Source organism: Vidua macroura, chromosome 4, assembly GCF_024509145.1.
Source record: "Vidua macroura isolate BioBank_ID:100142 chromosome 4, ASM2450914v1, whole genome shotgun sequence".
In the NCBI taxonomy this organism is placed as follows: Eukaryota; Metazoa; Chordata; class Aves; order Passeriformes; family Viduidae; genus Vidua; species Vidua macroura.
The window spans coordinates 51,029,435-51,043,434 of NC_071574.1; the positions used below are offsets into that span (position 1 = coordinate 51,029,435).

The 14,000-nt window shown below is 37.6% G+C and overlaps 1 protein-coding gene across 5 annotated transcripts in view; it reads left to right on the plus strand.

Annotated features, from left to right (window-relative positions):
• The window catches only part of SMIM14 (small integral membrane protein 14), a 54,856-nt gene that overhangs the window by 35,613 nt on the left and 5,243 nt on the right, over positions 1 to 14,000 (plus strand). For all 5 annotated transcript variants that reach the window (XM_053975202.1, XM_053975201.1, XM_053975200.1 and 2 more), the window contains one exon: positions 7,612 to 7,660. In XM_053975202.1, coding sequence (XP_053831177.1) covers positions 7,612 to 7,660 — 49 coding nt within the window. The remainder of the gene's footprint in view (positions 1 to 7,611; positions 7,661 to 14,000) is intronic.

Below are 14,000 nucleotides of genomic sequence, written 5' to 3' on the forward strand. Positions count from 1 at the left end.
GATAAATTGCCAACAGTTCTACTTACAAACCACTGTGGGAATTACAACCTTGTGTTTTGTCCTTCAGTAGCTAATTGAAAGTAATGGTCCATGCTTAGTTACGTTGCTATATCAAAACTTCAGGGGATACAGAGCAAATAATTTATTTTAATCTCTCTTGGGATATGATATGTCACTAGATTTTTATAGCAAAAGTTGCAAATGCTCAAACTATTTGAATATAATTGGTTCAAAAACTCTTTTGTCGATCAAGTTTCTGCATAATTCTCTTGACCAGGTCATTTTAGAGTCTTACGGTTTCAAACTGGCATAGTCTGAGATAGTATCCAGCCACAAGTCTTGGCTGAAGGTGACTTTGTGTAAACAGCACAAAATAAACACAGATTACTAAAATAGATGTGTGCTGCAAATAGTTGGAAATCTCTCAAGATGTTAGCACACCTAAGCCCAACTTAAATAGTCAGTAAAAGTGGCTTTCGCTACTGATGGAGGCTTTTAGTGAAAGCACACCAGAGCTATACCAAATGCATTTTTATAATTTAAAATGTCCTTCAAATATGAAAGTTGTCCTGGAGATTTCTTACACACTTTCCATGGTGTTTGCCTTCTTTTTTGTATATATAGCAGGTGCTACTTCTTCTAGTATGTAGTTTTTAGCCAAGCATCCCAAGAGCCGGAAACTGCATTTTGCTCTCACTTGCTCCTTTTGTCCTCTGCATTCAACCTGATTCAAAGAAGGCCTTTCCCAACAGCTGAACTTTAGGTTGTTCATTAGGACAGAGAAGCTGTCATTCTTCAGAGGTGCAGGGGAAAAGACTTCATGCACCTGCTTAGACACCAGCCCAAAAGAATAAAACACAGGGTTGGAGTGGCAGAGGGTAAGACTGTACTTGAGTGCTCTTGCTCCACTGACTTCCATTTTTCTGCCTTTCACTGAGTGCTCAAGGTACTGGTGTTGCACAGGCTAAGGCCATAAAACTCTATTACAGAATTCCTGTACTGCCAATGCATGTCATAACCTAGAATCTATTTCTGCTTCAAGCAGTGCAAATGGAGACTGTTTTCTAGACATGTTAGAAAATAAAAAAGTTGTGAAAAGTGGTGTCCACTTGGGTCTCTAATGGGTTGGGAATCAGGACTTCCTGAACATGTCTGTCATTCTTTACATTTCCCATCCCTGAGCTTTGTAGTATGCTTGAAAGTACTCCTTCTTAACCAATATATATTTAGAAAAAAAAAAAAAAAGGAAAATCTCAGTCACACCTCATGATCATCTCAATGCATGCATAGTGTATTGCAAGCAGTGTAAAAAAATCATGCACTGAAAATTCTTTCAGCTTGATATTCCAGAAATAATTAATAGGTATAACCTGTACTATGAATGGCTGAACTCTGATGGTCAGAGATGTGTTATGGCCATCTCTTTTGAACAAAAAGGAGAAAATTGTGCTTTTTCTCTCAGGCCTCAAGCAATCAACACTTAGAGCAAACTGTAGTTATCTTTTGGAACTGTGAGTTCTAAGCCTTTTCCTCAAGGCTGTCTGTGTGTGAGTACACTTTTCTTTTGCTAATATGCATCATTTGGAGAAGGTACTCAACTGTTTGGTCAAAAAGCCTAAACATATTTTGGCTTTACATTTTAGATATAAGTTTGCAAATGTCCTCTGGGGAGATATGTATGTTGTTTGTGCACATTTTCAAATGCCTCTGTTTAATATTCTGCTTGTGTATTTGTTGCCTAGTATTTCACATAGTCAGAGATGCTGTGAGCTCCTTGTAATGGTCCTGATCATCATCATCCTGTTTCATCCTCTTTTCACTGTTTATTCATTCTGCTTTGCATTCAGTAAAAGGAGGATGTCATTGATATCCTAGGTCAGCAAAATTATAAAATGAAGTACCAGTAAGGCAAGCAATTGTAGGAAAGCAAGGGAAGTGTGAAAAAGGAAGATCTATATGACACCAAGGTGAAACAGCAATCCCACAACAAATGAAAAAATGAAGAGAAGAATGTGGTTGTGTCCAGATCAGGGCCCCAGATTTCAGTGGTCCCTGGGACTTCTGATGCATCTTCCTCCATAAAATGTCATATATTTCAATATGAAAGTTAATGTCCTCCTTCTGTCATTACTGGCTAATGTTTCTGGGTCTTAAAAGTTGGTTTGTAATCTAGAAATATTATTTTGAAATGTAGCAGCCATCCTTCTCTCTCACTTGCAATTGGAGAGAAAATTACTTGCCACCTCACAGGACTAGGCTCTGTATTTTTATTGCAGACTGTTATTCTGTCGTTGTATGAACAATCATTTATTCTAATTTTGCATATACTCATAGAAGATGGAGTGGGGAAGGCAGTGTTCACTTATTCCTTGTTTGTTCCTCTAAGAGAAGCTAGTGTTGTTTAAGAGACAATTAAATTCCATCAGTGTGCCATTCTTTTCCTTATTTCCTTATTTCTCTTTGCCAGCTTGTAGCATAATAATGCATGTAGGTGTCATTTAGCAATTTATTTATCATGTTGTTTACTAGATTGTTTATGTAGTTTGGAGAGAACAGACATGGCTGCCAACAAAGCTTAAACAATGATTCTGTTACCCAGAAGCATGAGAATGCAATCAGGAGTATGCCATTGTGTTATCATCTTCTGGCATTGTTGGAGAGCAAAAGCAGAGCTCCCAGCTGGTCTAAAGAGCAAAAAAGTATTTTCACAAGGGATGATACTTTGCCCTCGTTATCACATAAAATTTTCTATCAATAGTCTTTATGATTCCATTTTAAATTTACTTGTATTCATGGAATAAGTGACCATATCAATTTAGTTATTTGCTTTCCTACTTAACTATTCTTTTCATTCCCACCATTATCTATTTTTGCTCCCTCATCTTTGTACCTGTTTCATTTATTTCTTTCACACATCTCTCTGGGCTTTCATCCATCACAATTTCCTGTATGGAGGTCTTTTCCTGACCTGTCTCATGAACTTAGTAATTTTTCATTTCTGTCTTTTCTGACTACTTATTTCTGCTTTGAGCGGACTCAACAGTTACTCTAAAATGTAGTTATTTTATTTGTCCCTACATAAATAATATACTAATAGTATACTTTTGCCTCATCTACCATTCACACTAGACTGCATTGATGGTTGCACTTTGTTCCTGCCGTGAGTTCTGTTGTTCTTGTTTCATTACCTCTTTAGTACACCATTTCTGGAGTTGGAAAGTGCTTTTGGACAGGGATTATGGTGCTATTTCCCCTGAAAATTGACAAACTGGTGAGCTGTCTGATCATTGGTATCTTCCTCGTATTTGTATGCTCTGTCCTTTTTTTTTTTAAACTCTTAAATAATACATATAACTCTCAAGACAAAGGGTTCACACTGGATAGAAACCCTGAATCTTTTTTCAGGTAATATACTATTGACGTTAATATTTAAAAAAAAAAAAAATTGTCTGAGCAGAGATTGCAGGATCAGTCCCAGAGATTGTGAGACTGTTGAACTCTGGCATAGCAAACTTTGAAAATTCACCTGAAGAGTTTCACTAAACTCCTCTGAAGAGGAAGCAGAGGAATTGAAGCAAGAACTGTTTACTATATATACTATATAGTGTGCATTTCATTCTCCACAGCACATATCTGTGATGAGGAGTGCAAAGTAGCTTAACTTCTTTCAAGGAAGACTGAAATTGTCCTAGTGGCTGAGGTCCCTGTGTTGGAAAAACAAGTTCTCTGTTTAGCTAGATGAAGCTGTTTTCACTGGGCTTACTATTTCACTTGGACTTCAGTGATTTTGTGGAGCAGCTAAAATGCAGTAAAAGTTCACACTCTGTTTTCACCACACAGTGGCATGTTTGTGTGCACATGAAAAAAAAACCAAAACAATCTTAATATGGTGACTTCCTAAAAGAGTTTTCAGAGGCCAATAGCAGTGTCCCTTTACTGTGGCTGTTCACGTTTTGTTCACAGCTGGGGATTGTAAAAAGTGGAAGCTCTCATTGCTAAAAACTGTGCAGACTCCTACCATAACATGGCATCTGTTGAAAGAAGAACAGCAGGACACAAGTTTCAGGTGTGCTTGATGGGTGGATGCTGTTGATCCACAAGATGGCATGTGAAAACTGTCCTTGTCTCAAAGGAGCAGGATCTAAACACTGTTGTGTTAGTGTGAACTGGGGCTAAAAGCTGTATATTTTGGAAAAGGAAAAGAAAGGAAGAAGTTTCAAATTGGAACTAGGAGCCATTTGAAATGTACCCTTTGTATTTTTGCAATGCAAAATTTGAGTGTGATGAGGAAGGAGTGAGGAAGAGCCCTTTTCTCTTACCACTGGAAGTAACTTGGTTTCTTCTTTTTTTCTTGGTATTGTATTGAGTTTATATTCATAATATGTCACTAAATGGGTACTGATTTACTGTGATTCTGCCACTGCTGCCTCTTCTGAGAACTTATCAGGGGTTTCATGGAAACCAAATATTTCTATTGACCAAGAGTTCTTATGGCTTGGGGATTATTAGTTTAAATTACTTTAACTTAGGCAATTCAAGACTTCAAATGTACTTGGAGGACATGAAAGTTCACAGTTGTATTTTAAATAATATACATTTGTAATTAATATTTTTACTTTTATTTTTTCAAGTTTGTACTGTGCTAAAACTGTAAAATTTGGATTATTTTAGCTCTCTTCTAGCTTTCATGCTATTTACAATTTGTGTTTACTTCATTTTGGACAATAAAAAACAAAATAATTAATTGTTTAGCTCAAATGCACTAAGCCATTTATTATATTTAAATGACAAACTGCACAGAGAATGTTAAAATTCAGATATAATCCTTTTTATTTAAATTTAATAAAATAGTATAAATATTTAATTTTGTAACATTTTTCACTCTCTTCTTTTGTTGAATATACCCTTATGTTCCACTTGCCTAATTTTTGTGTTCTTCTTAAGGGATTGTTTTAGAATATATGGAAAAAGATGAAAAGGCTGTTGCTGACTTTAGTAGATGTTATATCCGTCAGCTATTCATCTTTCACTAAATTCACACTTTTGGCCACACAAGGATCTCTGAAGTATTAATAAAATCAAGATCATTGTTAATAATATTGTCTTTAAGTATCTAGGAGTTATTGTATTTGAAGAATTACTTCTCTATTCAAATTTTTCTCATCAGCTCTGTAGTGTTCCCAGTCTGAAAAACATTGAGTGTATTTGAAGTCTTTTTGAGGGTTTTGTTGAGAACAGGTGAAGTCGGGTTCAACTTTTTACCTTTATTCCACAAACTTTCATCCAAACTTCCCCTCCACATTGGATTAGAAAAATCTTAATACAAAGGACTATTTCTTTCCAGTCTCTGATAATTGCTCTTTTTTTCAATTGCTTTACTACTGAAATGTTGCACATTCAGTTTTTCCCAACAGTTGCTATGTTCCTTAAAGGGTGTCATTGTCAAAAGAGAGCTAATTGGTAGAAGGAACATTCTTCTTTCAGCAAAAGGCATTACCTTTCCCAGCCATTGAATTTACGTAAGCATTTCATACGTGTGCCAGAAGAGTTTCTTGTCTTTTGACTAAATGAGTGACCACAAGGAATCAGATTCATATTGGGTTACACAGTAAGGGACTTGTTGACCTGAGTGAATTAAGAAAAACCTCTTTTTACTGCTGCCTGTTTTTCATGATCTGCTGTGTTTCGTCCCCCAAAGACAATATGCAGCTTCTCACTGAGCTGTTAAAAACAGATTTGTTACCTGGCTCAGAGAGCCATCCTAGAGCTTTAAAAAAGTTGTATTTGGACAGAGTGTGACGCTTAGAATGGGAGATAACTGATATTCTGGCTAGAACACCCCCAGGCAGTTTTCTATATCTAGGAAAACTAGATAAACTGTATGAGGATTTGCCATCGTGGGGACAGAGGGGGATAATGAGATACTTGTACAATGTTTCTGATCATATATCTGGTGCCTGTTTTAATTCTGGTCATCCTTCTGTGTTTAATATCTGTAAACGGTGTTTTAAGTAGGGATTATAAATTAAGCCCCTCTCAGAATTAAACTCTTATACAAACGGAAGATAATTATGTTGCTGAGCTCTTTAAAATATGGGTATAGGAATATCTGGTTTTCCCAGTTCAGAAATCTTTCAAATATTTCAAATGGGTACTGTTGCTAAGATAACACCTCCCCTTTGTAAATTACTTCCAAAGTTTTAAAATAAAATGAGCTTTTATATAAGAACAGCAGGAAATATGCATTGTTTGATAGATCTTTCCCTTCAGTAAGAAAGAGAAGTATTCTGCCTGAATTTCCCTCAATGCTGTTTTTAACTATAGAAATAACCTCCAGCCTTCCAAATTCCTTCCTAAGAGACTTCTTTGTTGTTTCAATAAATTTGCTAGTAGATCTTAATATATTAATGAAAGAATTAATGTGATCAATCTCCAATTACATTTGTTTCCTTTTTCAAATGTGTCAGTCATTGACAATTTTTATGATAAAAGGAGCTTATACTTTCTCAGATGTCTTCCTTCTTCATCTGTTTCCTTGATGTGTTTTGCATAATATGACTACATAAATTAAATCAGTTATGCCAATACAAGGGGAAATGGGTTTTGTGGAAATGATTCATGTATTTCTTACATAAAGAGCATCATATTTTCGTGTCTTTAATATTCAAGTATTTACATTGGTAATAAACAGATTAGCCTGTTGTGACAAAAAGTGCTGGGATTTGTGACACAACTGTATCATAAAACCTGTGAAAAAGCAAATGTCATTTCTAACCAAGGCAGTGTAACAATTCTGTACTTTTAAAAACTTTTACTAATAATCCATGTAGTTTACCTAAGCAGATGATAGAATCTATTTCCACAGTGCTGTACATTAAATGCCATCCATTTAACATCTCTGATCGGAATAAAGAATGTGATATTTGTCTTCCTTTTTTGGCTCTGTCATCTGTAAAATAGCTGTACTGATTTGCAGGTTAGCCAGTGTTGACTTTTCTTGCAGTAGGCAAGCTTACCTAGTATGTAAATCAAACAGTCATTACAGTCACTAAAAATGTTTTAAATTTTACCCATCAGTAAAGAGAAAAAACGGTAAAATAAATATTAAAATCTGCTTTAAAAAAAAAAGGTCTTAGGGGGAAAAATAGTAAGTACTAAGTTTAAATGTAAAATATTAATTCAACTTCTTGTGTGTAACCATTATCACAGTCTGATCATTTATTGTGATGTTATCACAGAGTACATGAATGTTACTTGATGTAGATAATAGTAAGATATTTTGGGATTTATAATGGGCAGGTATAGAGAGTATATCTGTATATAATAGCTCCAATATCACTACTGATTTCTTTTCCTTGAATTTTGAAAGGTATTCAATGGCTGAATTGGAAGCAATCACACTGTAGTCAGGCGATTTAAAGGTATTATGTAAATAGTGTTCAGAAACTATCTCCATACCTGCTATTCTTCACAAACCATAAGCCAAGTGTGATCCAGTAAAGGATCAGTTATACTTGAACTTTACTCTGACAATATATTAAATCTTGATTTCAGTAAAAGCCAACCAAGACTTATTGTTAAGTGTCATGCTTTTCTTTTTCTCTGTTTCAGCTGAGACAATCCCAGTCGTACTGCACAGACACAGAATGCCTTCAGGAATGTGAGTAATTGTTCATATCAGGTTCATGGACATAAAATGAACTGCAATAATTAAAACACAGTCTGAGTGTTCTTGAAAATGCAGCAGTTGATTTAATGTTATAGGAACATATTACAATAAATCAAATACTATGGTAATAAAATTGATATGCTGGGGAGGTAATTTCTAACAATCTGTGATGAATGTTTGTACATTAGAAGCAGAATTGATGGGAATCCTGGAGGTATCAATAAACCAGCATAACTGTCAATCAGGCCCCAAGCATTACTGAATCTTACTGTTAGTCTCCAAATAGGATGATTTGGGGAATGAGAGGGAAAAATTTGGAAGGTGCTTTATTTGTCCTCCTCAGATTCAGAGCAGCCTCACCAATGAAGACTAGATACTGAGCAGACATGTGTTCACAGCTGGGGCTGGGTGATGAACTGTCAGTACTGTGAGCCCTCTACTCCACTGTGAGGAAGAGGAGGCTCTGACATACACCATGACTGCATCTCTGTTGATATGGTGCCTGTGTAGTTAATGAAGCAGAGGACTGATGTGTACACTTCCTTGGAATTTGCTGTGAAATGCATCAAAAAATCTCTCCCAAACAGTGAACAGTACGTCAGTCAAACATTACCAGAATCAACAGTGAAGCATAGCTGTGTGGAGGTTATGCAGTAATGTAAGCATGCCCTGAGGCGCTGAGACACTCCCTGAGATGCTTTTTGTGAACTAGAGGGAATACTGTCAAATGTTTGTAAATAAAAGTGAAGTGGATCTCTTTTTCCTGTATCACTTTACCAGTTGAGCATGTGAACTCACTCAGCTTGCATCAGGACTGCTGTAATGCTTTGAGGGAGCAGCAAGCACCTGAGCAGTGTTCTTGTAAGCAAGAGCTGCTGATGCCAGTGTCTTTTACAGGTCTAGGAGCAGTGCAGGCAAGGTTTCCAGCATCTTGGAGAGAGTGCATGTCTTTGTTCATCCTTATGTTCCTCACTCCTCATTCCCCTGTAAAACCTGTTTAGAGATGGGCATGCAGCTCAGACTTGCACTGGGCTCTGCCAGTGTGAAACAATCCCAGATTCAGTGCCATGCTGGGCTGAAGGGGGAAAACTGAGCTGCCCCACATAACCCCTGAGGAAAAGATGGTGTGGTGCACGTGTGCTATACAGTGCTGCTGGCTTACTCTTTCTTTATGGGCTTTGTAAGTTATGCTGTCTGTGACTTCCATCGCTCCTCCTCTTCCACATACACCTGTCCAAGGGCAGACTTTTTAGTCTCCCACATCTTAGACTTGTGTGTAGTTTTTTTAATCACAGGCAGGTAGGAGAGGGAAAGAGGGAAAGATGATGGGAGACCGAATATTTTCTATATTAGAAGGAGGCACAGACAGGGTGTGGAGCTTTCTGAGTCAAAACCAAGCAATGGTAGGTCATTCTCACTCACGCCTTGGGAGTCTTGGATCATCAGTATTTATGAAGCTTTTAGACTAAGGACTGTATTAATGAGTAAGTTCTGATATGTGTGGGCACGAAGCTTGTGGTGGGATAGCTTTAATGTTACCAAGCTATAGTACAGTGGGGATTTGAATGGTTTGCAACAAATAGCTTTCCATTCTGAGATTCTTGCAATAACTGGTTGTGCAGATGCAAGCAATTTGGCAGCAATTGTTCCAAACCAGTGGTTTGTTTCAAAAACCAAAGCAAAAATTACAGAGTAAATCTTTTCCTATGTTATTATGTTGCTTAAATTTAGTTCTAGCAAAGGTATTTTTCTGCTGATGCAATGATACAGCCTGCATATTTGTCACATTACTTTGTGGTGCTTCTGTGATGCTGTGCTTGTGCCAGTCTGTAAGACCCTGGGAATCAAAGGCAAAAATAAACAGATTGAGCCTGGAGAAGCTTCTAGAGATGTTTTCAGAAATAAATTAAAATAATTCTGGGCCAATCTTCTGTCCATTGCTTCATCTTGTTTTTATGAGCTGTAAAGCAATGAGCTTACGTTTGAGGTGGGTCTCCTCTTCCCTAGGTCCCACAGCTCCACTTCCTGTTGACTTTGATTCCTCATTTCAGAATCTCAATATGAACAAGTTTGTTTCACTCTCACCAATTTGCTCATTCCCAGAATTTGGTCTTCCTTCTGGAAGCACAGCTGGGAATGTTGTCATACACAGATTCTTAAGTTGCAAGGTTGTGGAATAACTGATGAGATGTATGTGGTTTTGTTTTGGGAGACATCAGGGCTGGGGTTCAGCCAATGTCACAGCAGCGTCATGTGTTGTGCTGCTGCTACCAGCTGGAAATTTTCAGAAACACCCTCTGTTGATTCTTCTGAGCATGCTTTGTTTTTTTCAACTCTTGATTTCAGTTCTTTTTTTAGGAGCCATATCAAGGCAGTAGTACCAGGTTTCCCTCATTCACTTTTTTGTGTTATTATCTATAAATTCTTACTTACAGTTGTTGGCACCATTATGTCATGGTGACTTCCCTGCAGAGTTTCCTGCCAGGGTCAGGACCAGTGCTTTTGGATTTAGTTATAGGAACATATAAGCACCACTTCAACAAGTATTTGGGCACTCTACTTGATGGCTGTTCATCTGCTGGTTCTCCATCAGAGTATCTGCTGTGACATTAATGCATGTGTCAGAGTCTGATGACTGTTTCCTCAATTTCAGTGGGTGTCTTGCAGAAAAGAAAAGGTTGTAAGTTTTGAATAGGCAACACATTTAATACTCTGTTAGGATTGTTAATGGTCAGCATTAACAATCCCTTGAAATGAAGAATAAGAGCGGTAATTCTTTTCTGAATTCTGTCTAACGCAAGTGGAGCACGGGGGTTCTCTGACGTGTAGCAGTTGCAACATCAGCGGTTCATCCAGCCTAGGGAGGATCCCAGCTGGGACTGATCTGCTCTGATGGCTCATGGCCCTTCACAGTCAGCCTTCCCTGTCAAAGGAAATGAGGGGCTACTGCCTGAGTTTTTTCTGTGTTCTAGCAATTCCCAGACGTTGTGACCTCAGTTTACCACATTCATATTTTCAGCACTATTCTCACTGCTCTGCTAGGTTGTAATATGGTCAGAGATGACTGTCTCAAATGTTGTCTACTCTACTTCCAAATTTTTATGCAATTTAAAATGAATACATATATGTGATTCATCTTGATTTGTATTCATCTAGGGCAGTCACAGCAGCCTAACCTAACAGCTTGAAATGTCTGCCAACTCTTCCCTCCCTTTTCTGGGAATTCCCTTCTCCCTTCCTCTGCTGCTCAAGTCTGTTTTGGCTTTCTTTGGGTTCCTTATCCCTGCCTTTGAAAGTGTCAGCTTGCAGGCATTATCTCCTGAAGGTCCCATGGGCTGTTTGTCTTCCCTGATGATTCATTTCTAAAATACTTCTCTTCATACAGTTTTATGCCTTTCCTTCACAGAACAAGCAAGGCTTAAATCATCATGAAAAGAAGACCTAAGTCAGAGACCATGCTTTTGCCTTCCTGCATGCAGATGTTTAACAGTTTTTACCAGGGTCAATCTGTTTGTACTCCAAAAGAAGATATTTCTACCATGAGAGGGCAGACAAAAAGCACCACATGGAATACACTTTCACAGTAAAAGAAATTAATTTCTTTAAAGTACAGCCTCACTCTGAAGGAAAAACTGCAGTTTAAGGGCACTAAGTTCATGTAAGGGTATTTAACATGTGCACTTAGTAGTTTTAATATTGTATTCTTGATATTTCACTTGTGCAATCAGGAACTGGTTGACCTTTAACCTTTAAAAACTCTTTTTACCAAACTCATAATTTTAATAGCTTTTATTGCCTTCTAGAACCTCAAATGAATCTGCAAACATCTGTCACAAAGGATTTTTTTTTTCTACTTCCCATTTCTTTCTGGGAGAAGACTAGTTTGTGTGGCCTAGTCTGTGCTTCAGTAGGAAAAAGCAAGTCTAAAAACTATATCTTGTACATGCAGCAACAGATAGGATTCACCATAGTCACTAAATCCCATGGGAGTTAATCCCACAATCTCAGACCAGCTCCTCATAAAGCTTTCTCCTGCAGAGAGATAATTCAGCCATGCTGTAAAAAAAAAAAAAAAAAAAAAATTCCAGGTAACCACAGGGACAAAACTGCTCACAGGCATCCTTCAAAAGTGTGTGGATATGTATGCCAAACCCAGGGGACCAGATACTCTGAAAATAAAGACCTTGGGCTGGTTTCAGTGTTGCATGGAAAGGTAGGTTAGAGACTGTGTGTCATGTCTCTCAGTGACATGGGAATATGTACTGTTAAATTCTGTACTAGTTGGTGTGTCTGGAGCACTGGAGATTAATAACCAGATCCATCCATCAAAATGGGTGGTGGCAGGAACATTCATCTCAGACTAGGACAATCTTCTATTGATCTAAAAATATTAGAAAATATCATTCACAGGTGCTCTTAGAGGATAACCTTTATTCTTCAAGGAATCAAAACATCACTTCTAAATTACTTGCAAAAAAATGCCAGTTACAGATAAAGGAACTGTGACTGCAAACTCTTAAAAAGATTTTTTTTTTCTGCCCGTCATCATAAATTCCATCCTGCTTGGTTTCACCTTCACTCAACTGTTCTTTATCCATAAGCTGGTTTTATCTGATTGTTTTGTGATCTCAGGGATGGATGTCTTTGTAGCAAGATTGTTGTTTCCTACATATAACTGCTTCCAGTAGCTGAAATAGCTTCCTATCTGTTCTCTTGATTTGTGATGCAAAGCTTTGAAAAGTTGGATTCAACCCCACCTATGTGAAATTTTGCTTATCCTCTTCCCTGTAAGAGATTAAACGAACAGATTCTGAAATCTCTCACATCCTTATTAAAGCACACGGTCATTTGTGAGAGATGTGGGTTTACCAGTTCCTTGGAAAGTGTAAACATTGTTGTGTCTGTTCTAGTGTCTGGCGTGCCTTAAGTAGGTAGTACAGGGCCAGTTAGATCAGCTATTGTCTTGCTTAACTTAGTTCAGAACATGTTTCAGCACGTTTGGTTCTATCTAAACTTATTACAGCACAGGCTGGAAAAAACTGTCTTGCAATGAACGCCTGTGGTTTCCTTCTGTGCTCCCTTCTGCTCCCTTCCCTGACCTATAGCATGACCTGATCTGGCATCATTTGCTTACCCCAACTTTTGCTTAACGACCACAGACCCTCAGTGCACTAATGTTCAGCAAAAATTCCAGAAGGCAGTCGGACTAGTCTGTTTCTCTGCATTGTATGGGGAATCCTGACTAACAAGTAATCTGAATTTTCAGTCTTCTCCCAGAAATATTTGCCAAAGCAGGTACTTAAGGCCTTCTTACTTGTTGCTGAAGGTAGTCTCAGAGTGGCTATTAATTGTTGTCTGAGTTGTCTGGAAGCCCCAAAATAAAGCAGTTGTTCTTTTCATGCCAAATTATATGCTAGTCTGCTGGATATATAAAGATTTTCCAAGATTAAAATATTGATATATGCTGCTGATAATATTAATATTTTGGCCAACAAAACCGAAGGTCTAAATTCTTACCTTCACAATTCCATATTCTTTCAAAATCCAATGTGTAATAGTTTAGTGAATTAAAGGCTATAGCTTTCTTATTTATATTCTGTGCACTATGCCATCTCCTCCATATACAAAGCTCTTTATTCACTCAGATTTTCAAAAGAATTCTCACTTGTAATTGCATAGAATTCTAATAATAAAATTCCTCTACATTAGCAACATCTTGAGTTTTGAAATGTCTATATTTTGGACATTTTAAAGGCAAAAGCAGTTTCATTTGCTCATACATGTTAATGGTGGTGTTTGTGCTGTGAGAAGGATGAACTTCTATTGCATGGGATTTTTTCTTCTTTGACATTTTTGAGTGCATGTGATGTCAGTAAAGGACATCAGTCCCACAGCCCCAACTCATGAAGCCTTATTCCCAGAGCAGCACTGTGGAGAATGGCATAGCTGTAAGCTTCCCTGCAGGGCCCCTCTGCTGTGTTATGAACAAACCCTTTCCATGGAAGAGCCTCTGTTAGCAATGCCATGCAGGATGATGGTGATGAGGGTGGTTCTGTGGTATCAGCGTTAACCTTCAAGGAAATTATTCCAGCAGGGTCTAAGTTATTAAGTAAATGTTAAATAAGAACAATCCAACCAATACTGAATCCAGACTTGACTCCATAATCAGGTGACCCACATAAGACAACTTGAAAATATGACAGATACTAGTATCTCTGTGGAGTTTTCTGGATGTTAAAATGTTCATCTAGAGTAATAAAATAGAATAGCTCTTCTCTTTCTGAAGGTTACTCATTATAGCTTTGAATTAATTGCTCTGTATCAGTTGATC